This window comes from Hyalella azteca, unplaced genomic scaffold (assembly GCF_000764305.2).
Source record: "Hyalella azteca isolate HAZT.00-mixed unplaced genomic scaffold, Hazt_2.0.2 contig1718, whole genome shotgun sequence".
Classification (NCBI taxonomy): domain Eukaryota; kingdom Metazoa; phylum Arthropoda; class Malacostraca; order Amphipoda; family Hyalellidae; genus Hyalella; species Hyalella azteca.
Genome location: NW_025932021.1, coordinates 101,092 through 126,057, shown reverse-complemented (window position 1 = coordinate 126,057; position 24,966 = coordinate 101,092). Strand labels below are relative to the sequence as shown.

The window sequence follows — 24,966 nt, the reverse complement described above, 5'->3', positions numbered from 1 at the left end:
GTTCGAAAATCTTCCACAGACTTCCAGTGTGCGGGCAGGCTCCGCTGAAATTCGTGAAGAATGTCAATGAAAATTTCATGAGTACCAAAGCCTGAGCATAACCATGCAGATTATCTTGGCTACATTAAGTTCCGGGGAAGTTCTTCCTAGGCTTCCTATATCCATTACAAATTTTTCAATGATATTTCAGCACTATCATAATTTTCGTCTTTAAACCTGATGACGTACGTGGTCAGGTGACTTTTTCCAATCAAGATCAACAAACATTCTAGACAATTTCAACAACCGTAAATTGTGCAAGATATAACTGATTGATAAAAGTTTTCCTTGCAGTACTCGAATATCACTCCATACTGATAGCATGGAGCTATATAAAGTATTTTAAGAGAACCCATTACGACCAGGGAATAAGTCATTAAATGTCGGAGAACTTTGTACGCAACTTCGTTTTCCTACTCAGTAATTGGGCATCAAATGCGGATTTAAAGCCGATACTTTGTGGCCACTCAAATTTTAACTAAAGAGATTTGCTGAGTATTTCTTAATAATCAGTAACAGTTCTCAATTATCTTGCGAGTCTCTATCATAGTGTGAAAAGATTATGAAAAGCCATTTCCAACAAATAAGATTTAGTTCAGCACATTGTACAAACTACTGATGGAGATTACCAAAATATGTCACTATCTGGTAGTTCGATTGGTGGATGCACGTGGTTAAAAAATAATAATATTCAATTTAATTACTTTTCAATCTCTACATGTTTTCTCCTTATGGGGTTACCCTAATTCAGCTATATAATGGAAAATTTTATTAACTGCTGGCCGTACCTAGTTTTGCCTCAGCGGAGGGTAAAATTTGATGAACCACAAAACTTAATGTATGTAATTACTTTGTCCGAGCTCACATTGGGGAAAAATTTGAACAACTTCAGGCCTTATGTAGTTACCCTGTCTCAGCGGTAGGGGAAAATTTATTTCACAAGCACGCAGGCAATTTAGTCCGTTTCTGCTGTGCGTATTGTCAAGGCTTCTTACGAGTCGGCGGTCATGTCGGACATTAACTGAACTTAGCTGTTATAGTTTTAACTTTGATAATCTATTTCAAAGTGCTGAAAACCTCGAAGGGTGAACGGTGAAGACAGCGATCGATGATTTAGGAGCAAAGCTACCATTTTGTGTTTAGGGAGGTCGTTGTAGTTCATGAAAATGACCGAGTGTTTAGTAGTTGCTTTTGGTCTTTTATTTACTCTTAGTATTACAGTTGGAAATTTAATTGAATCTTCCCTAATGGAAGAATGGAACCAATTCAAGGTTCGTAACTTTTGTTTTGCCTTGTGTTACATGGCTGAAAACTTTTTTACATGAACTGGAATATCCCTTTATTTGGAAGACATTTCCCCGAATCACTTACTTCCGTCACATTCAGCGTATGTGAAGCAGCATAAACCTTAATGCACGGGATGAATTCTGAAATTGGCTAGAATATTCATCGATGTATGTCGATTGTCTTGCAAAATTATATATGTTCGGTTGTTGCTCCTTGCGGCAGCGTCAGTAATTAAGTTCTTTCAAACGTTACCACGAGTCAAACAAACGTCCACAGTCGGCTGCTAATCAGCCACCACGCGATTGGTTGATTGGATCCTGCTTATTTTATACGGGTTATTAGAATTAATTCAAAAATATTAACACAGTGACAAGCAGGAATTTCTATACACCGAAATATCCGGTTTTCACTTCATGTGCTCCTAATGCATTTCAAGGCTGATAATCATCGAAACCGTTCATAGACTTACAATTTGTATTTTCTGGTCCTTGTATATTCAATACTGGATTAAATTATTCTAGATACCGTTATCAATGTCCTAGGAAATTCATTTCAGGAGCTGCACGGGAAAGAGTACGGCAGTGACGCTGAAGATTCGTTCAGACGTCGCGTGTGGATGCGCAACGTCGTCAAAATTGCGGAGCACAATCTGCGCTACTACCAAGCTGACCTCAGCTACACCCTCGCCATGAATGCCTACGGCGATTTGGTGAATAATATACAAAAATTTAGGTTTTTTCCTATCTTCATGTATCATTTAATTAGGCTTCAAACAATCTGAAGACTTCGTATGCCTGAAATCAATACGAAGAAAATTTCTGCGATTTCTGCTGAACAAAGTAAGCTTCGATTTCCTCCTATATATGCTGATGTCATCATGATTTGAAGCATTCTTTTTTATGAGGACTTGATAGGTGAATGACACGATAATTCTCAGTTTCCGGTCTCATAAATAACCTTATTTCGATGTTCGCACCAATCCAGTTACACCGCGAGTTCCTAGCCACGCAGGCCGGTACCAGACGACGTCCCAGGAATAAATTCATCACGTCATTAGTGGCTGACATTCCTGCACCGACAACTGCGTGAGTTCACAATAAAAAATGAGTACAATGGACTTCGTATTGCAAATAATTGGAAGTCAAATTTTGACAAAATTGCGACACAGAAGACGACACGACTCGCCTGATTTAGAGCTACAAAAGCCGCTCTTTCTCACGCAAAATGCCGGTACGCTGCTGCGTTATACTGTTATTGTACGAGTGGTTTCGGATCTAACATTTTACGTGTGTTAGCATTTTTTACGTGATTTTTGCATATATAACGTAATTTTTTACTGGTCGATACTGTTTATTCATAAGTAGACGCTCCTTCTGCATTGGTTTAACGCCGATTTTCAGAGGATCCAAATATGACAGTTGGCAAAATAGTAAACGTAACCAAGAAATTCTCGTGACCAACTTCCAGAGTATAATTAATTCTGATTTATTTTAAAAGGCTTCTTAGACAGAACAGAATTTTAAAACGTCCTAAATGATCCTAATTTTCTTTCAATCCTCCCACTCATTCAGCTTTCGTTGACGAATTTTTGGGGAACAATGCGATAGGTAATTGCAATATTCATACAGGGTGACCCAAAAAAGTTGCTAAAAGAAAGGCTTATAACTCGAAAAGTATTAAACGTAGAAAGATGAAATAAAAACCACATGAAAGAGTATAATTTCAAGTTTTATTTGGTATCCATGTTACCAAAGTTATAATTGTATAATTAGAACAATGCGATATGTAATTCTTATATTCAGGACAAACCGAACAAACAATAACAGCAACCATACTGATGGCAACCACCTAATCATCAATGGAAGCAACAATTACGACAACAGTACGAGAGGCGGTGCAAGCATCAACAGGACGCGGGTGCTGGAAGCGTCACCGAGCTATGCTCCTCCTGAGTCAGTAGACTGGAGGCAGCGCGGCGGTGTAACGGAGGTCAAAAGGCAAGGTGCCTGTGGCTCCTGCTGGGCCTTTGCCACGGTCAGTAAGTCGTACAATATTCTTGCATTTGCATGATGAACTTTTTCACGGTCATTTTTCCAGATTGGGGTAATTTTTCACGGTCATTTTTCCAGATTGGGGTAATTTTTCACGGTCATTTTTCCAGATTGGGGTAATTTTTCACGGTCATTTTTCCAGATTGGGGTCATTTTTCACGGTCATTTTTCCAGATTTGCGGGAATTGTCTCTTTCAACTTGATTACTTAAAGTTGGTTATTGCCAGCAGGAACGAAGTAATGCGATACATTTCCTACTTCAATAACAGATAGGCTTCTGATTGATCACATTCCTAATCTCCATAAATTGTTATTACCAAATAAATAAGAATGAATGAACTTAGTTTTGCAGTCAAAAGTATTATTGCCCAGATTTTGAAGAAAGTAAATTATTGGTGATATTACGCAACAAAGTTTTGTTTTAAAACATAAAAGTTCATCAAATTTGTCATGGAAAATACCTTTGAAATTGCTTGTTGCTAACATTTTTGATATTGTCAAAAGACCGGAGCAGTGGAAGGACTGCACTTCATCCAGACAGGAGAGCTGGTGAGTTTGTCTGAGCAGAACCTCCTCGACTGCGTCAACACGCCCAACGTGCGAGGCTGCAACGGCGGAGTGATGGACGATGCCTTCGTGTATATCAAGAACAACGGGGGCATCGACACGGAGGAAAGCTACCCATATGAAGGTCAGGTCAGTGCCACCTTCTTTGAGACATCCTTAGAGCGCAACACCTTAAATATTTGGTAATTTTTTCGCATTCCTGTTCCAGAAAAGACTTCCAAACAGGGATGTGCTAGATAGTACAGTACGTAGTACTTGGTTATTCGTCGAGCTAGAGCACCAAACGCACCTACCCTGAAATAAGCAAACGAGTGACAACACGATTAATTATTTAGAAAATCATAAGCAATCGGCGCCTTTACTTGCCGTTTTGACCGCAGAAGGGCGAGTGTCGCTACCGTCCCGAGTACCGCGCCGCGACCGACGCGGGCTTCGAGGACCTGCCTGACGGCGACGAGGCGGCACTGCAGCGCGCCGTCGCCTTCAACGGCCCCGTCGCTGCCGGCGTCGACGCCACGCACGCGGACTTCCAGTTCTATAGTGACGGTGAGCAGCGAGGGTAGTGACGGTGAGCAGCGAGGGTAGTGACGGTGAGCAGCGAGGGTAGTGACGGTGAGCAGCGAGGGTAGTGACGGTGAGCAGCGAGGGTAGTGACGGTGAGCAGCGACGGTAGTGACGGTGAGCAGCGAGGGTAGTGGCGGTGAGCAGCGAGGGTAGTGACGGTGAGCAGCGAGGGTATATAGTGACGCTCGCTAAGCAGCGGCAGATGCTATCGGGAGGTCGATAAAGGATGAGACGACGGTTGAAACTTGTAAGAAGGATATATTTTTGTAAATGAGGTATGGAAAAGTTTTAGTTACAAATGCATTAACGAGGATGTTATACCTGAAAATTAATGTATACTAAATTTATTACATTGTGAGGAATATAACTTCTCTGGTTTTACAATTAGGTGGATGTGTTCGTCGATATTACTCGGATATTCAATCAAAATTGAAAATTGTATCGTTAAACCTTTCACTATTGTATGCAACTTTGGATACAGAACTACGCCTGTAAATGTATGACCTAGGTTATTATCGCTAAGCCACATAGTATCTAACAAACGACAAACAAACAAACCTCACCCAACAAAAATCAACCGTGTAGGCGTTTACAAGAATGAGAACTGCACCAAAGAGTTCCTGAACCACGGGGTGCTGGTGGTGGGCTACGGCACCACCGACGAGGGAGAGGATTTTTGGCTGATCAAGAACTCGTGGGGAGAAGAATGGGGCGAGGGCGGCTACTACCGACTGGCGAGAAACGCAAATAACATGTGCGGCGTCACCTCTGAGGCTTCATTCCCCTTGTGATGGTTCCTCATGAACAATTAAGTTAATGACTTAATGTTAACCTCTAACTCCTTAATAAGTTAGACCTCATTAAGTCTTGAATTGTTGCGAATTTTTGTTGAATTTGGTGAGTAATTGTGAATATTTTCCAGAGTTAAATTTCAGGAAGATTAACCTCAACAGTAATTCCCGGCTTATGTAAATCGGTTTTCACATTTTTTGAAGTTCACAGTGATGCTTTACCCGTCTATTTTACTTCTGTTTTCTATAGCATCACATTTTAATTGAAATCTAATAATAAAGAACAGATTTTAATTTCACTTAAATATAAGCTCAGAGTTTATACTTGCCTTTTTTAAGTGAAAAAGTTTGCACTTGTCCGGACCGGAAATCTGTCAAAACGTCTTCGACTTAAAATATTCTTCCGAAAATGTGCGTCACGTAGTGAAACTTAGAAAGCTTTCTCGATTCCATTACTTTTTAATGTCATTATTTAGGCTGTAATAAATTAAGCTGATGCTTTGAGTTGAATGCAGAACAGAGTATTTGCAATTTTTTTTATTCAAAGCAATAAAATTTCTGTGCGTGCGTTTGACAGAGTTTAATTTCATCCAAATGAATATACCGTAAGCTTCCTGTCAACCTGTCATGATGTTCGAGCACGAATGGTTTAGGCGATACACTTCAAATTTTTGAAATTTTATCACACCAGCGGGCACAAGTTAAATATTTGAACGAAAACTATTTATTGTACGTAATATGCTTGATGAACGGAAAAAGCAGAGATTGTATCGTTGTAGTAAGAGTATGTATATTCCGTTCGAACACTTACCAGTCTTTTCTTTCGTTGCGAGCATGAAGCACTAGAATATTAGGTAAAAGTAAAAACCTCGCTGTTCTTTTGCGGCTTTTCATGCGTCAGATACTAGCACGTACAGCAAGTAGAAATGTCCTCCATAGGAGGTTTCGTGCTACGTCTCAGGTCAAGAATAGCTATATATTCTTCTACAGTGCCGGAAATGGCTATACGACCACCCAGTTTTCTCCAAATATTTTTCCTTGCACAAAAAATTATGGGATTCTAATTATACGAGGTTAAACTACGTTTAAAAACGGTTCCAACGCTATGCGAAAAAAAATATAATTTTCTCAAAATATATGAGAAGAAATTATGAAAATTAGAAAAACCTAGGTGGAAATGGTTATAAGACCAGGATAGGTTTTTCTCCATTTTGGTATCTTTCTGTAGCATTTTCACTATAAAAAGTACAGCAATATAAAGAATATATTGATTTTCGTCATCTAGGGCCTTTCTGGTGTACTTCTGGTGTAGTTCAGTGTCCTCATTTATATTTTTTCGAAGTAAAAAATATGCCTAATGGGACAAGACTCACTGAGGCCGAGAAGACGCAGTTTTCGGCTTTGTGAAATGCAGTAGAAGCCAACGGGACATCGCAATGGGAATAAAACTCTCAAAACCCATTGCACAATAATTTTTTTGCTAATCCGGGCGGCTACGGGTGAAAAAAGCACACTGGACCAACCCCAAAATTAACCGACAGGGATCTTAGGAGACTGTTTTCTGAGGTTCTAAAACTTGCGCTACCTCTACTTCTTCTATAAAATTGGCCACTGGAGTTGATGTGACAGCACGACGCACCCGTTAGTCATTGCATGACACGAAAAAGTTCAAATACATGACGAAGAAAAAATGCCCCTGTGCTCCAACAAAAGCATATTATCAACCGACAAAAATTTGCTGAAAAATATTTGCTTATTGGTAAGGGATGGCACATGATTACCTTCAGTGATGAAAAAGTTCAATCTTTATGATCCAGATGGATGGCAATGCTATTGGCACCACTGGCCGTGAGCCTAAATTTTTTTTCAAGCGGCAATCTGGTGTTCGTTCTGTCATGGTTTTTTAGGGCGTTTAGCTGAAAGGAAAAATCAACTCTAGCTATTTTACATGGGAGACAAGATTCCGAGGCTTACAAGCACACGCTGTTTTACCAACCTTCTCCCTTTTGCCGATGAGAAACATGAGGGATCATATGTTTTCCAACAAGACAATGCTTCGATTCACACCCCAAAATCAGCAAACATGTGGTTCCTAGAGCAGAATATTACTCTGTTGCCGCGGTCGGCTCTTAGTCCTGACCTCAACCCCATTGAAAACTTATGGGGCATCATGGCGAGGGATGTTTACCAAAATGAGCGCCAGTTTCAATCTGTGAGTGACCTGAGCACGGCTATCCTTCGTTCTTGGCATAAAATTTCTCAAAAGACACTGGATTATACGGTAAATAGCGTGGGGAGAAGATGCATTGAGGTAATTATGGCGAAAGGAGATGAGATTGCCTATTAAAATGAGTGTATGTGATCCACAAACGGAAAAACGTATCTTGGTCTTATAACCATTTCCACCTAGGTTTTTCTAATTTTCATAATTTTTTTTCATATATTTTAAGAAAATTATTTTTATCGCATAGCGTTGGAACCGTTTTTTTTAACGTAGTTTAACCTCGTGTAATTAGAATATCATATTTTTTGTGCAAGAACAAATATTTGTAGAAAACTGCGTGGTCGTATAGCCATTTCCGGCACTGTAATGTATTACGAATTTTCGTGCGTCAGATGCTAGCACAGCAAGTAGAAATCATCCACAGGAGGTTTCGTGCTGCGTACTTAGTCTCAGGTCAAGAATAGCTTGCTGATTGTCACAAACAAGCGCGCTGACAGCGCACCGCTGCTCTCTGTAGCTCTGCACTAACTTCTACTTGAGTGGACGTGACTAGAAGTCGAGATTACTTGCCTCAAACTCAAGTGGATTCTGGATGAGCTGTAAAAGATAGTTCTATGAGACAAATATCTAACTTTACTTGACAGGTATCGAGCTCGCTTCTTTAAATAAACCCTTTTGTCACTCGAGTTAAGGGTTCGCGGTCTTTAACAATGTTGGCAAGGTATCTTGCTACTCTTATTGCTCATTTTTTAGAAGAATAAATTATGTAATAGTAATTTGTCCGGCCGAGTTAACCACGCTGCGACATTTTGGCGTCTCAGGTTATTGGTCACATCAGTTCCAATTAAGTGACGTCAAAATCTCGAAACTAAGTTTGTTCCTTTATAAATAATAAAAATGCAAGCGATAATTCACGAAATTGAACTGTAAAAATTAATTTGCCTATAATCTTGTGTCCTTCAGGCTGCGTTGTCGGAAGAGTTTCATTTACATTTGTCCTCGACACGTCGCGATATTGAGGCCAGTAGGACAATGTTGGCTGCTTGTCACTAGACGCGGTCAGGTGATTTCAAAAATAAATCAATGCCGGTAATTTTTATATATTTAAATTCAGTTAGCTCTAAATATGACCTGCCATCAGGAATTAAGAAGCGACTAGTAAATGATAGCTATAATAGCTACAATGACTCCTTCAAATCGATGCCGGATTACGATGATGGAGCGTTAAGCGTAATTGAGTGTGTGCGACTTGATTTGTGTTGGGAAGGTAAAAAAATGAGCGGGTCGATCTCCATTTAAATGATGGTTTTAAACGTCAAGCAAAGAAAGGACTCGTGAGAGTATCGTGGATACCAGAAATAGGCGCTTTGTTTGGCATCGGTGCAAGACACGAGGCGGTGAGCGCCTATACGTGCGCGGGTGAGGGTAGCCCGCGACAGTCGAGACTTGGTCGTAGCTGCACGAGGGGAGTTGTCGGAGCAGCCCGCGGTGGCGGCTTGATAACAGCGACCAATTGTAGTCCATCCCTCTTATGGCCAGAGCTAATCGTTCATTACACTGTTACCATGGTTATGGAAAAAATTTAAAACAATTCTCGTAATGAATTACCTAATGAAAATGAGTAGCGAAAATTTCACGTTGGTTCGAAGAAGAAATCCATTGTGGTGACCCAAGCTAGGCTGACGAGTTATTGTGTAAAGTTCTTGGACAAGTTGAACTGTGAACCAATCATAATGCTCATGCAGTCGTGATTAATTTTAAACGACTACCTATATTTCGACGGCTAACGAAATGAGTTACCACTTGAGACAAGTGAAACGTGGGCAACATTCATGAACATTAGCCAAATAATGTTCTCCGTAAAAGAAGTATTTAGCGATTCATGACAAGCTTATTCTTGTATACAAAAGGTATTTAAAAAGGTTAATCGCTCCAGTCGCATAAAAAACATGGATATTTTTTACAAAAAATCTGAAACAGCTTGCTTAGTCTGATCGTAACAAAAAGTGCAGCTCACTTTACTTCATGTGATTCTTACTGGAAATTTAATGGATAAATATCACTCAAAATCAAGTAGATTCCGATAGGAATTTGGCATTAGCAATGACGTATATACATAGTGATTTACTACAGATTTGTTGCCTCTAGAGGCGTTTAATATATCGTCATTATGTAATGGGAATGGACGCAGAACATATTAAATTTTTTTTTAATTAATATTAGTACCTGCTATGAGATCAAACAAAATACACCTGAATAAATTTGCAAGAATTTTGCACGAAAACGAAATCGTTTTCGTGCAAAAACGAAATCGTGAGCATAAAAAATCAGGATAAATAGAACAGTCAGATATGAATTTTTGCGCTTGATGACAATAGAAGAATATTGATAGAAGAATTTTGCGCTTGAACACAATAAAATTATCCCTATGAACGGTTTTAATTTCCCGTGAAATTAACGAAAATAAAAACTTTTTCAGAATTGCATAATAACAATTTTAGGAGTCATCGGAGATCATATATTAACAGGTAAGTTTAAAGCATAAATTAAAGTAATGTTTCATTTAGGATAGATTCAAATGATATTAAAGGGCCGTTTAAATTCACGTCTATTGTGCGTTAGGGTACGCACACAGTGAAAAAAGGTTTGCCCGCGCGGGGAACCTGCTCCAACCTGCCACAAGAATGAACATAGGATAATAATGTAAGTGTTCATAGTGAAAACCTGTACGGATAGGCTTCTGTATTCTATGGTTTCAGGCACCAGCCTGAGCAGGTAACCAGCACGCTGGCAACCTGCTTTCACTGTGTGCCTACCCTTAGGTTAATTTGCAAAAGAAGCTTCCAAAACTTTCTAAAGAGCGAAAAAATAGTAAATATTTTAATAAGCACATTGGACAGCAAATGAGTAAGATAATACACTTCAAAAATCTTGACAGAAGTGATGCCCGATATATCTTTGTGGCTCTCGACGTAGAAAATGAACTCGAATAATGTTTTCATGAAATAATATTCAAGTCAAATTCGAATTTTAATTTATATGAGATTAAATTTAAAATCTTCGTTCGAAGGGTTGAAATAATATTTTCAGACAATGTCAAACAATAATAATATTGGAAACGATTTTCTTTCTCTATAGCATGCCAGGCACAAGTGTAGGAGCCAAAATGCCCGACGGCATCTCCCTCCAAGACATGATGAAAGCAACGTCACTGCCGACGGCAAATGGCGACTGTAGCGGTGAAGTCGCTGAAGAAGCGCCCTCCGTGTCCTGCAAGGAGTGCGGCAACACCTCTAAGTCCGCCCGGGCCTGCGGCGGCTGTTGGCAGGTTGGCAGTAGCTAGGCTAGATATTAAAAATAAGGCTAGATATTAAAAATATGGCTATTATTATCAATTTAAAGCCCTTGTTGGGATTCTCTTCTTGAGTTCATTGTTTTGGAGAGACTTTAGTTGCGTTAAGTTCAAAATGTGTAACTTAGCTACTCGAATTTAAATCTTTTTACTTTCAATTTCGATTGTTTCATTCATGAATAGACGGACGCAAAAACGCTCGTTCTACCGGCAGGTTTGGTACTGCTCAAAAGCTCACCAGGTGGCAGCATGGGGCAAACATCAGAGGGATTGCAAGCCCTGGAAGATCAACAAGTGTCCCGAGCTCGGGCGGTACTTTTTGGCAACGCGAGACATTGCACCAGGAGAACTGCTTCTTTCAGACAGCCCTCTTTTGATCGGACCAAAGCAGATCACAGAGCCGGTTTGTCTGGCTTGCTACCGACCCGTGGATGGTCAGTACCGCTGCAAAAAATGTGGCTTCCCAATGTGCGATGCAGATTGTCAGCAGGCTGAAGCCCATGAGCCGGAGTGTGAAGCCGTGAGCGAGTCTGGTATGCCTGTGAAGGTTTCCTTGTTTGGACAGAATAACTCTCTGTATGAATGCATAATGCCATTGAGACTTCTGAGCTTGAGGGACAACCAGACGAGTCTCTGGAGACGCTTGATGACTCTTGAAAGCCACGATGAAAGGAGGTCACGCACGGAAAACGCCGCAATTACTCAACGCACCGTTGTAGACATCATCAGAGAGCGTCTCAAAATTGACAGATACGATGAAGACCTCATAAAAAAAGTGCTGGGCATTATTGACACAAATGCATTCGAAATTCGTCTACCAGATTCCTCAATCCAAGGAGTTTACTCTCAAGGTTCGATGTTGGAACATTCGTGTATTCCGAACACACACAGAACTTTCGATGCCGACTTAAATCTCGTGGTCCGCGCCGCTGTTCCCATCCGGAGAGGCAGTCACTTGACCTCATGTTATACTGAGGTGCTCGCCACGACAGCCGTCAGACAAGAACATCTGCTTACTTCCAAATTCTTTACGTGCCACTGCCCCCGATGTGTCGACCCTACAGAACTCGGTACTTATGCGTCTGCTTTGATGTGTCCCAACTGCCCTAAGACCAGCAAAGCGACGAAAACCTCAGCTGCAGCTGCTGCTGCTAAAAGCAAACTGGCTCCACCTACTTCAGTGGTCATCCCCACAGATCCACTGTCTCCATCCTCTGACTGGAAATGCATCACTTGCTCCACGCCCGTTGATCCTGATTATTTAGTTCGGATGACCTCAGTCATGACGGAGGAAGCAGAAGAGCTTGAGTCAACTAATCCCACCATTAGATCTTGCGAGCAGTTTCTTGAAAAATGGGCTCCAACTTTCTACACGAATCACGCATGCTTACTAAATGTAAGACCGTATACTAAATGTATTGCAAAAGTTTAATTTTTATTGTTACTCAAAGTAAAAGTTTGGTTTGAATGTCGATGCTTTGTTCAATATTGATTTAGATGTGAATTCATGTGTGACCTTATCATGAGCAATACTGCAATACATAAAAGTGACGCATTTTTGTATTAGTGAGGAAAATTAGCTAAGAACCTTAACTGAACTCCCATAATCCGTAACACTTTTGGTGTTTTTTATGATCAGATTAAGTACGCATTGATCCACTTGTACGGCTCGGAGGAAGGCTACGAGCTGGCATCGCTTGCTCCAATGCAGCTGCTGAGGAAAGAAGCCCTCTGCAGGCAGGTTCTTGCCGTCGCTGACTGCCTCGTGCCTGGTGAGTATTTCTACACCTAATTCAGTATTAATAGTTTAGATTGGAATTTTTCAGGGCAGGAATACTCGTTAGTTTGAAAGCTGAATACCTAATTATTTCAACGATGGCATTATCTATATTAACCGCTTTGCTCGGCAAGCAGCTCAAAGCGCGCCAAGCTTCACTCAGAAAAACTGACAAGGCGGCATCAAGTCGCGTAATGGTAAAAAAATTGGGTAAAGAGCCGACGTGATATATATACCTTGATGAGAATTGACAAGAAGTTTCACAGTAGCGGCTCAACTTCCGAGCAAACATCTCACTCATGACGCGAGCAATGCAGCGCCATGTTCTGGCCTTGGAGAAGTTAGTGCGATAGCCTCATCAATATGGAAACTGGTATTTTTCAGGAAGTCATCAGTGCAGTACATGCAGGGATTTAAATTTCAGTCTAACTTAAAACACAGGATAAAAATACTAAAATTAATTTCAAGCCAATATTCAACGTAAAGTGTAAAATTAAATCTATTCCGCGTAATTGAGACTCGAGTTAAAGCACTACACTTATCGGCACTGACATGCCTTTCTGCTCAAATGTGTTGCTTCGGGTGATACTCGTAAAGTTCCTGTAATATCCGTTCATTTTTTACATGTACTCCATATTCGTATAATTACTACTCAATTGTCAACATTTTGCTTCTCTTCTGTGTCAGTGGCGTAGTTTCCAATTCAGTCAACGAAACTACTCTGATAAATTACGCATCTGGCGCTCAATGGCCCGATCAATCGCGGATCAGAAGCAAAAAATGTTACTACGTTATAGAATAGATCACATAATTAGCAAAAAGCAGTTGGTTCTGCGCGGTTTAGCTTTCAACTCTGTTCAATAATTTTTCCAGCAACATTTTTGACCAACCATTAATTCACAAATAATTATTCAAGTACTGAAGTACTGGTAATTATGACACCGTAAAATTATCAAGCCTCGGATGCTGAAGAAGTGCGTCTTTGGGTGTTAACTAACTTCTCCCTTCGACTCTTGTGGTTGCTGCTCCGATTACATGCATGACATAAAATTGTCTGCAAATCGCTGTCGAAATTACTACGAGAAATTCCACGATGGATTGTTCGCTCCAGAGCCTCTGTGGAAAAAAATTATACTATTTTTATATTAAAAATTATTTCGCTAGATATATATTTTTCTACTGGTCTCCATATATATTCCATAGGTAATTTGGTTCTGTGCAATAACACAATATTTCCATAGACATTGCAGTCAATTTACTTTAGTTTAACAGTGAGCATAAATGGGAGGATTCTATATTTCCATTGTTCTAGTAGATAACACTTACCAAAGAGTACATCGTATATCTTATGGCTTCTCATGCATATCTTTGAATTCGGCAGTAGAGGATCATGTTCCGAAATACTGAATTTCGTAAGAAGCGAGCGAGCCACAAGCTTTCTTATCATGGCCTTCAAGGTTGCAGTCGATGTCGAAAATTCTTCTCCTCGAAGTCTTTCAATCTGAAACGACGAAAAAAAATATTTGATTTAACGATTAGACAATACCTATGCACTAATGCGAAAATAAGGTTTCACTGTGAGGTTAGATTGCTACAAGGTGACACGTAAATAGTTGGTAATAGCACGCAGAATTGCCCAAGTACTGAGTAGAGCTAATGAACTTATATAATAATTAGTGCAAATTGTGAATGAATTACTCACAATATTATGCGCTTCTAATAGCTGGTCTAGCTCATCAAGCGTCGAGGCTGGATCGAATGATCGCACGGACGAATGCAGGCCTCCGATGTTATTATGCACCAAAGGATTCTTCACCAGCAAATTAGTGCTTGCTGTGATGCTGATAATTCTTTCCAAGTTTCTTCTGATGATTTTCTGGTTAGATTCCAGGACGTCGAGGCGCTGTAAAATTGTGCGGCTCATTTCTGGACCTGAAGTTTGAGCCGCGGAATCATTTTCGACGGCTGCTCTTGTGTTGTCCGGGGAAAAAATGCAAACAGTGATGAATAGTTATTCAATCAGAATTGTAATATTTCACGGAGAATTTTGTCAATACAGCCTAAACTGAAATGAATTTATAATGATCAGGAAAATATTGAAACGCAAAATTGCGAGCAAGATTAAACATTCTAACTAATATACCGTAGTAGATATTTAAGGATTAAAATATCAGTGCGTATTGGTTGGATGCAGTTGGCTGCGCTATGGACGTATAAATGTCCTAACTATTTGACATGACTACAATCAGTTTCCCTCGATATCTGTTGAATCTGTTATTCCATGCATGCATCCTTAATTAGTTCGTACGATAGACACATAGAAAACGTCAGTCGGCAGAAGTTTAACTTTCAACAATTCGATTCCCCCAGTTTACTCGTTATAAAACGAGTAAAAGGGAATTTATGAGTGTACTCGCGTAATTAAACTTAAAAAAATACAAAATTTTATCACTATATTACCATTATTTAAAGGATTCATCTTTGAAATCAGCAAAATTCACCAAAAAAATGGCATACTCACGGGAAAATGGCGACATCACCGGAGCAGGTGATCGGCTACTGGAGGGCATTTCTTCCTCCCCTGGGGACAGAGGACGAGTTATCCGTCATATTCCATCCCATCGGAAACACGCTGATTACTAGCTCACTTTGTGGGCAGCTTTTAACGACGAACAATATTATACAAAACTACATGTAGAAATAGGAGAAAATTTATATGTCGGACGTTTTATCGATATGAAAATGAATTTTGGTCAAATGATCAATCACACAAAATCAATGTATGCAACCAAAACGAGTTTGATCATTGCTGAGCACAGGTGCAGTGAAATGAAAGTTGCGTCGAGCGAGAACTTTAGATCATACAAGTATATACTACCAGGGCTGGGCAGCGCTACTTTGAAATGTAGCGAGCGCTACCGCTACATGCTCTAAATGTAACGGGCGCTACCGCTACAATTGCTTAAATGTAGCGTCGCTACCGCTACAATTGCTTAAATGTAGCGCCGCTACCGCTACTGAAAATGTAGCGCGCTACTGCCCACCTCTGGACTAACAACTAACATGTTGACATAAGTAACAGGCTAAGGTTAACAACATTACACTGAAATCTTTCGCACAGTTTTATTCTGTAATTTATATTATATATTTATCATGCTGGTTTTTAAATAATATTTAATATTATAAAGTAAAATCTAAAGGCATTATCTATAAATGTAGCGGTAGCTCTGTAGCGGCAAAACATCGTATCGCTACTTAAATACGTAGCGGGCGATACCGCTACCGCTACAATTGCTTAAATGTAGCGCCACCACCGCTACCGCTACTGAAAATGTAGCGCGCTACTGCCCACCTCTGTATACTACTAATTCATCCAAATCTTCTCCTTACCAATCAGCCTTTCTTTTGGTCTTGTGGGCGAACAATCACTTCTCGGAAGTTCAACTTGCAGGCCAGGTCTAGCGTTCACGTCATCATGCGCTGCAAATGATAGTTTTGATTATAACATACTCAGTGCGGAGTGAGAACCAAAAAATATTCCAATATAATTGGTTTAAATCAAATCGACATGAGCGTTAACAATAGCATCATAACTAAAAAAAACATTATTAAATGCATGCATTGGTAATATGATTGGAGTCGTCAAAACTTCACAATAACAAGAATATATCACAAAACATTCACCATCTCTTCGTACTAATAAAAATTTGCAAAGACTATAGAAACGATGTTAAAAATAAAAAGTGTTGATGTTATCTTTCTCAAAGCAACGAACATACCACTCATACTAACCTATTTTTATACCAGAAAAATTTTTCGAGGCTAATGAAGGTGGTATTTCGGTACTTGAACTGTCGTCTCCACAACTTGATACAATACTGAACTCTGCGCGGAGAAAAAAGGGAATTCTAAGTAAAGTTGTTAAATTAAAATTTGCCCTGACCACTTAACCGGCATATTTCAATCATTCGTACTACTAGAGTGCTTTACTGGCGAATGGCTGAGTTCCACTGAATTTAATTTCAGCTCAAATGATGAATAAGTTTTAGGATAATTTGAAGCAATTTTACGACCCAGGTACTACAATTGTAAAAAAATTCAATTCAATAATCATTACACATTAAGTTTTTCCATAGAAATTTGATGAATATATGCCAGGATATCTAGTAAATAACTGCATAAATGCGAACAAAAATGTATTAAATTAAAATAATATTTTGATTTGCGCATTCAAAAAAGAAATATGAGTAAATAAGCAGGTTCATGCATGACATCAAGAGGCGCTGTAATGCCACGAAATTCAATTCTAAGATATTGCTTGGTAGTACAGAAAGTAGATTTACTGAAATTCGAATACGATCCAAGTAGGTAAATAGTTGAGTGGGTTAGAGGTGGAGATATTACCGTTTTTAACACGACGGGCTGAGAAGTCTTTCTCGTGAGCCTCTTTCTGAGTGATGTGCCGTAAGCACATCTTACGCTCAGCCCGGTAGTAGTCTCCTAAAGAAAATCGTAAAACTATGTAGCGTTCCTAATAACATTTCGACTAGGTAAAGAAAATACAACATTCGGCACTCACTTCTTCCTGTCCAGCAATATCTTCCTTGCAATCAGTCTACACTTCTTCAAAACTAATGAATCAGGATAAAACGACGAAATGATCCACGATTTTATAATGTAAGAGAAATTTTTGGGTAAACTTAAATATTATACCTGAAGCCTCCACAATCTGCTGGACCGGGTAAAGCTGCCAGCTTCGCTGCACCGGCGCGCAAGCCTTAGCTTGCGTCACAACGTCACCTTCATCCGGCCAGTATGTCAGGAGTCGTGAATTTTCTTGCCGCAGCCAAATTCTGGGAACGATTTCCCAATCATTCTTGTTGAAATAAACACCAACAAATGTTTTCCTCCGGTTGAGATTCATGTCTCTTGGAATTAAATGACGAGAGAGAATACTGGGGGAAGCTGTGAATATTTTAGTCTAAAATAGCTGTCAGATAATACATAAACGATTTAACTGCAATGCTAGATGTCAATAGTTTAAGCGGAATCCTCAGAAAATAATATCTAGTGTACAACAACATAATAATTTCAAACGCCCAAAGGCCAAAAACATTGAGCAATGCAGCGAAGCAAAACTCTACACCGTAAACATCTCAACTTAGGTATTTTCGAGCGAGCACAATGTCAATTTCTCCTTAGAGCTCGCGCATTATTCGATATCAATTATATCACACCAGTCAGTAATTTATAAATTAGAGAAGTGATTAGTTCTTAAGATTTGCAAACTGTATTATACAATCGGGCTCGCAAGGATGACGTCACGGCTCCGAATCGCCAGATGCATTGTGGGATCGACGGCCATGTTTGTAGACCGAGCTAGCTTTCGCTACGGTGTTCAATCTAAGTCTCCATTTGAAATTTTTGCTTGAAGATGGGACGCTACTGCGCCGTTATTGGATGTACAAGTCGTTCTCACGACCATTTGAACAGAAAACTTGACAATGGAATGAGTTTCTTTAGTTTACCAGCCGTGAAGGAAGGACAAGGCAGCTTAGTTCTCGACGTTACCATGTTTCATGGTAGGAACTTATTAACAAAAAATGCTCAAAAGTCAAAACCGTCCCTTATTAGCCTTAGGTATCCGTAACCCTGTTGGCTGTTGCCTGTTCAGGCTGTTTGACGGCATCACACTTCACACATAGCCTAACTGCTGCCTAAGATATTGGTTTCATGGATTAAATCTTCAGTAAATAAGGAAATTAAAAATGAACTGCTTCTAGAATATCTCTGGTTTGTCACTAGGCTATGTAGAATTTGAAAATTCTAATGATTATGATTCCACCCTTCACTCCGACTCACTCGTGATCCATTATCCTCACCTTGGCAGCAATGACAGTGTTGTTACAGTTGGCAAGTTTGTGGGTGTATATCTCCTGCACCCATCCATCCACAAATTGTTTGTAAGATTCAAGCGTCTTGAATGCCTTAAATTCTTGCTAGGTGTATTGGCTGACGCCAAACACGAAATAGTTCAGTAAATCACCGTGTGAAATGGGGGGCAGGCTTGCAAAATCTTTACACCACTGCTTTGCCGGCACTTCATATGGATCAACATCGTTAATGTCTAGCAATTTTCTTAAATAACGGTCTCTAGCTGAAGGAAGTAGTTTTTCACAATAGCTTAATCCTTTCTGCTTGGCTCTTTCTTTCTCCATTGTCACCATTCACCAAAACATCCAACCGACTGAAACGAGCAAGAACGAAAGAATGGTCTACAAAGATGGCGGCGGAGCAACGCGGATTACTTGGAAACGCGGGAGCTTGGCGAGCCCGATTGGAAAAAAGTTCAAGGCTGCGGCGATGGAAACCAACGGATGTTCCGGATTGGCCAGCTTCCATGTTCGCTTCGTTCTAAAGACTAAAGCCCTATGTCCTCTTGAATGCCGTTCGGACTCTTCAGTCTTCAGACTCGTAATTACTCGAAATATGATCGTAAAGACGGGAGGTACGCAAGCATAATAGAATTAAAGCTATCTTTTACCCGGGGAGTCAGTCGATATAAAGATTATGACTAAATTTAAGTTCCTAATCAGGCTAATGCACCAACACAATGCAGGAGAAGTGAGAACTAACATTTATTGGACTTTCTGCAAGAGTTCGATTTTATGGCTAATTCCCATAATATTCGCAAGCCAATGCGATTTCCGTGGGTAGCTAGTTGAGAGAGAGTTGCGAGAAACCGATAGAACTATTGATACATTCATATATCGTTTTGATCACCGACAGAGGCGGCTTCCTGCTTCTTTCTGACGTTTTCATGTACCGTTCCTACTGAACAATGCGCAACAGAATTGCTCTAGCCCTAGTTACACGAGGCGGTTAAACGGCGCCAACTGCCTCAGAAACGCAGTGAATTCGAACATGACTGTTTGTATGGACATCAACATGGAAACCTGCTAAAGTTCATACATTTTTGAGTACAAAGTTCCTCTTGTCCTAGACGAGCAATCATAAATTAATTAATCAGAAATACCTTTCTTGCAGAGTATATCTTTAAGTAAAAATTAACTTCAACACTGTCTAAACTAAAAATATTAGGAATAAATGAGCATGATTTAATCTTGACACAGTCCAATTATCTCTACCGTTGGTCCAGTAACTATAGTTTCTCCTCGAACGTCTTACTGTTTAATTTTCAGCCTCAGCCATGCATTCCGGCTTCGCTCGTCCCCCAGTAATGCAGTCCGAGGCTATGCTCTGTCCCTATTTAGTTTCATCTCGTACTAATCAGGTGTATAGTACACACGACACACAGATAAGTCAAAATAAACACACAATCAATAAACCACGTATTTCTTGTTCAAAACGACTACAATTCACTGACGGTAAATGTGTATCTTAAGAATTAAAAACAGCAGGGCAATGGACACACATTTCGTCACCACCATGGCTAGTCTCACTGTGTTGTGCTCCGTGAGTCGTGACGACGGTGATGGTGATACCACGTGGTTTTCTACACTGCCTGGAGCGCCGCCTATGACGTATTGATATTGTTATCTCTAACTGCAACACGTTTCTCACTCACTTGGTGGATATTTTCTTCAAAGAAATCATTCGCCTTCGATGTGGACTGACAGGAATCTGTATATCTATACCTATATAAGCTGTAAAAAATGAGTATGTATTTACTGTAATTCCGTGATTTTCCTCTAAAATACATACACTATAAATTAGATTCTTACAGATCTTGAAGTCACTAGTATAATTAACATTTGACATCTTCTTGATATATATGGTTCTATGATCTCCGCATTTTCGTTGTTCGTTGCACTCGACTACTGCATCTTCAGTCGATAGTTCTCCGCCATTCGACCACCGCTGCGACTGGTCATTGATTGTTTCCAAATTCCAGTGTGAGTCAGCAGACAGAGCGGCAACTGATGGCCCGGGAAAACGTTAAGCTCGGTATAGAAATTTTCAACTTCGTTGGATCTCAATGGAGTAGATTATTATAATTTTAGTTTTACATGTGTATCATCATTTCTTGCGCCATTTTCATACCCGTTAAAATACCATTTAGACTAGAGCTTCCATTCGTTTTTCCAAAATTTAAACATATTAATGAGTGCTAAACAATTTTTTCATACAATTTTATAGTCAAAACTTAAATTATTTCACATGCATTAAAATGGTCTTCAACTCTGTATCCGAGGCACATTTTATGGTTTCAAATTTACATATCAGCTGCAGCGCCTGCTGGTATTTCAGATGCTCGAAGAAACTAAGGTTACTAAGCCAACCAACCTCAGATCTGCGTTCAGGTTGCCTGCTCTGACCTGCCGGTGTGCGGCTCCACTCACGAAATTTGGCCCTGCTACCGGCTGCCTTCTGTTAGCTTTCAGTTCAATATTTCAGGGCAAAATACAAGACAACGCATCGATATATTTTAGCGATTTTTCTTCAATTTGTGTAAATACAAATGAATTCGATTCGAATTACGTAAACGCGCAGAGAAAAACTGTTTATTAAAAAAAAAACAATTGAAATACGCACGAGAATGAGCGCAAGTTCTAGATGATAGCGGCATGACAGTTCTATGATGATCGCACTACCAACTCTGACAGTTACATTTCTGGCACTCGTCTTACTGACCGCGTTTCCTAATTCCTTTGACAGTGAACCAATTATTCTGGTTTACTCGCATACTACGGCAATGGAGATTACCTCACATGCTACTGGAGCATCTTTTTCGGTTACCCTACTCCGATTCTGCTCCACAATTCATATTTGATCACGGAAGTTGTGTTTAAATCATGGTATTAGATTTAGCGAACGGTGTTAAAATAATATATTTCACACGATGTGGAGATTTTAGGTTTTGCCGTTCACTTAATGTCAGTCGAGGGATAAGATTCAGAATATCGATAATTTCGATAGAAATCGAAAGTACGGCGCTCCTCATAGACGGCTTTCTTCAAGATGCTAGTTAGGCGAGAGCAAGCAAGGGGTCATAATATTAGCGTGTTGGTGCCTGTCTTCCCAGCAGCTGTGAGCATTTATTCTTGGAGGTGCGCAGTGCGCGGCCCACGCTGTGTCGTGAGCTGGGATGCGGTGCGACTTACAGGCTATTTTGGCTCCGACCTGCTAAAGGCTGCTTTACTTGTACGCGCCGACCCCACTCTAGCCTCATAAAACGCATCAATACTCTGTGGGATTTTGTTTAATTACATTTAGGAATTGGTAAAGCCAAACAGTTTTGCAGCTTCAGGATCGTCATACTTGCGAAAAGTGCAATTGAACATGCTGTGTTTAGCTCAGAAGATTTTTGGATGCCGATATTATTGATTAATTAAGACTCCAAACTGTGTAATACTAATATCCAAAAATTGAAGGAAAATTTTCACTGGAAATGAATGATATATATATATATAGCTTAGATTTTATTATTTAAGTGAAATTCAGTAAGAACGTGAAATGTATTTGTTATGGCATGTGATTTGAATTTGCCCGATTTCATCACGGCTCTCGTTTATTAAGTGTAAAATTCATCAACTCGCAATTTTTTGCGTATCTATGCTCTATGCAAGTCATCAAGAAGTTGCAATTGTAGCTTGTGAACTAATTTTTTTTTTCATCAGGTGTGTCTCGCCTCCGCGGCTCAGTGCTCTACGAACTCTACCAGTCGATCTTCTACAAGACTATCTCAATGTTCCAGAGCAACGTCATTCCTAACGAAATTGCCAAGAAGCTCGCAAAGGTAACCTCATCATTTGGACAGTTTACCATTTGTTATCTTTAACATGTAGTAGCTTCATCTTACCTCGCCTCGTGTTATGGATTGTCACGATTGAGCTACAACTGCTTGACGTCACAATTTATAGATTGTGCCGGTTTAGCTGGTAGCAATGGATGGAACGATGTGAAACTTCCACATCTCTTATACTTTCCAGTATGGGTTTTAATTGCCATTGTACTTACACTTAGTCACGATTGCTTGACAACTGTTTGATGTCAGCCAGAGGTGGGCAGTAGCGCGCTACATGTAGCGGCCGCTACATTTCCAGTAGCGGTAGCGGCGCTACATTTAAGCAATTGTAGCGGTAGCGGCCGCGGCCGCTACATTTAAGCACTTGCAGCGGTAGCGGTAGCGGCGCTACATTTAAGCAATTGTAGCGGTAGCGGTAGCACCCGCTACATTTAGAGCATGTAGCGGTAGCGGCCGCTACATTTCAAAGTAGCGCTACCCAGCTCTGGACGACACATATTATAGATTGTGCCAGTTTAGCTGGTAGCACTGGATAAAACGATGTTAAACTTACCCATCGCGCACTTATATTTTCCAGTATGGGTTTTAATTGCCCTTGTACTTACACTGTTTTTGTTCCGCCAGGAGGGGTACGACGCGCTGGTGGAGTGCGCGCGGGTGCTGAGCTACGAGCCGGAGGTGCAGCCAGAGGGACAGCTCGGCATCGAGGCGAAGGATGAAATCAAACAAATGATAAAATGGATGAAGGAGGAAGGCTGGAAGACAGCATAATACTTCAGGATATATTTTTAGAAATTTGCTTTCAAAATTTATCATGATTTCGTTAATGAGATGTGAGAAAACATTAGAAATTGTCAATTATCCATCAATTTCGTAAAAAGTTCTGATAAATAAAATATTTAATTGAATAGCGTAAATATAAATGAATAGGATGTTTTGCGTTAAGAAGGCTCGTCAATATGCATGTATAGTAGCATAGATAGATATCTTGAGTTAATTATTGCTATAATTTGCGAGGAAACGTGTGGACTATACACAACCGTTTCTTATTATATTCTTATATGTTGTAAGTATACGCAATCAACGCTCAATGACAGACTAATGCGTTTTTTATATATTTTGTTCGTCAATTTTGTTACCTGGACGCCCCTCACCCGTATTTTGAAAATTTTCATCAATAATTTTCGAAAAATTCCAACAATCGATCCTTTATGTACAATTCACATTTGTCCACTCGTCGGACTATTGTAATTAAATTTTTGAAGTACGGAGTTTATGTAATGAAATTTTTAGTAAAATTTTGGGATGAAAATCTTTCTGATCAATAAATTGTTATGATTAATAATTGTGATGCTACTGGCATGCAAATTTGATATGTATTTTTATGAAAGAATAGATAATGTTGACGTTGTGCATTCAGATTAGGAAAGTGAATTAGTCTTAAGGTTTCTGATAATTTATATACCACGAGTCCTTCGGATTTTTTTTCCCGATGAATTCTATTGAATTATTTGCGTTAAAAAAGTTATTTCTTGGGTAGAATAATTTTTCGTTAAATTAATGCGTTTTTCGCGTTAGAAACTCAACCTTTTCATGTTTTAAACTGGACAATATCAGCTTTTTTAAGTCTACGATCGAACGGCCTTACTCAAGGGCTTCTTATCTACACATAATCTATCTATATAATCTTATAATCTATCTATAGCTTCTTGAATAGCGGGAAAACTTGATGTTAGCTTTTAGATTCACCTACGAGGTGTATTCAGTTATTATTTTATAATCTTAATCGATTATTGAAAAGCAGATATACTTCGTGTAAGCTTTCAAATTCTTGTTCGAGGTTAATCCATTTATATCATTTATAATCATTGAAGCACATTGCCTAGCAATGATAATTTAAAGGAGCTTTAGGTTCTCATTCAAGTTACATTCATTTACTCAATTTGAAATCGTCATTGAAGCTCATTGCATAGCAAGAATATTTTAAACTAGCCTTAGATACTCATTCGAATTACATTCATTTATTCTATTTGAAATCATCATTGAAGCTCATCGAGTAAGAAGGATACGCTTAGCTAGTACTTTAAGTTTCCTTTGAGCTATGCACATCCATGTATTGTAGTCAGAGCTGATCGACGAGGAGGATGAATTTATCAATATTGCATTATATTCGTTAAGCCATGTACTTCTATACAATTATATAATGCTCAGAAATTGACAGTTTTACGATTATGTAATAAAGCTTTTTTTAATCGCGGGAATAAACATTAGTAGAACACTTTTTTGGTTAAGATTTTTGCCAACTGTGACTGTAGATCTTATTTTAGTTTCTTTCTATGTTAGAAATAGCCGCTTTTTATAGTTTTGTTAAATTTGTATCAATGTCTTTTTTTTCGGCATTCTATGATCTGTAAATGTAGTCATATCCTGTACTTAGAATATTTTTTGCAACCATCATGCAGCTGCGGTGCGTTTGTCAAGATGAGTTGTAGTAGCTCGCAAAAAAAAAAATAAATAAAAATGCATGCAAGATTTTGACCGTTAA

General features: G+C 39.4%; 3 protein-coding genes across 3 annotated transcripts; 2 read left to right on the top strand and 1 right to left on the bottom strand.

The window, feature by feature from the left end:
* Nucleotides 1–1,006: 1,006 nt before the first annotated feature.
* LOC108680364 (procathepsin L) lies at nt 1,007–5,870 on the top strand. Its single transcript, XM_018169171.2, has 7 exons — nt 1,007–1,310; nt 1,883–2,035; nt 2,311–2,411; nt 3,129–3,360; nt 3,882–4,073; nt 4,325–4,490; nt 5,094–5,870. Exons 1-7 carry the CDS (start codon nt 1,200–1,202, stop codon nt 5,297–5,299), a joined length of 1,161 nt encoding a protein of 386 aa, XP_018024660.1. The 5' UTR covers nt 1,007–1,199; the 3' UTR covers nt 5,300–5,870.
* Nucleotides 5,871–9,975: 4,105 nt separating this feature from the next.
* Nucleotides 9,976–24,966, top strand: LOC108680368 (SET domain-containing protein SmydA-8-like). Its single transcript, XM_018169176.2, has 6 exons — nt 9,976–10,051; nt 10,662–10,851; nt 11,090–12,271; nt 12,515–12,647; nt 22,294–22,412; nt 23,046–24,966. Exons 2-6 carry the CDS (start codon nt 10,663–10,665, stop codon nt 23,190–23,192), a joined length of 1,770 nt encoding a protein of 589 aa, XP_018024665.1. The 5' UTR covers nt 9,976–10,051; nt 10,662; the 3' UTR covers nt 23,193–24,966.
* Nucleotides 13,332–17,752, bottom strand: LOC108680369. Its single transcript, XM_018169178.2, has 8 exons — nt 17,366–17,752; nt 17,057–17,152; nt 16,445–16,537; nt 16,043–16,132; nt 15,174–15,233; nt 14,355–14,617; nt 13,979–14,153; nt 13,332–13,768 (listed from the first exon to the last, which is right to left on the bottom strand). The coding sequence occupies exons 1-8, from the start codon at nt 17,574–17,576 to the stop codon at nt 13,605–13,607; spliced, it is 1,152 nt and encodes a 383-aa protein (XP_018024667.1). The 5' UTR covers nt 17,577–17,752; the 3' UTR covers nt 13,332–13,604.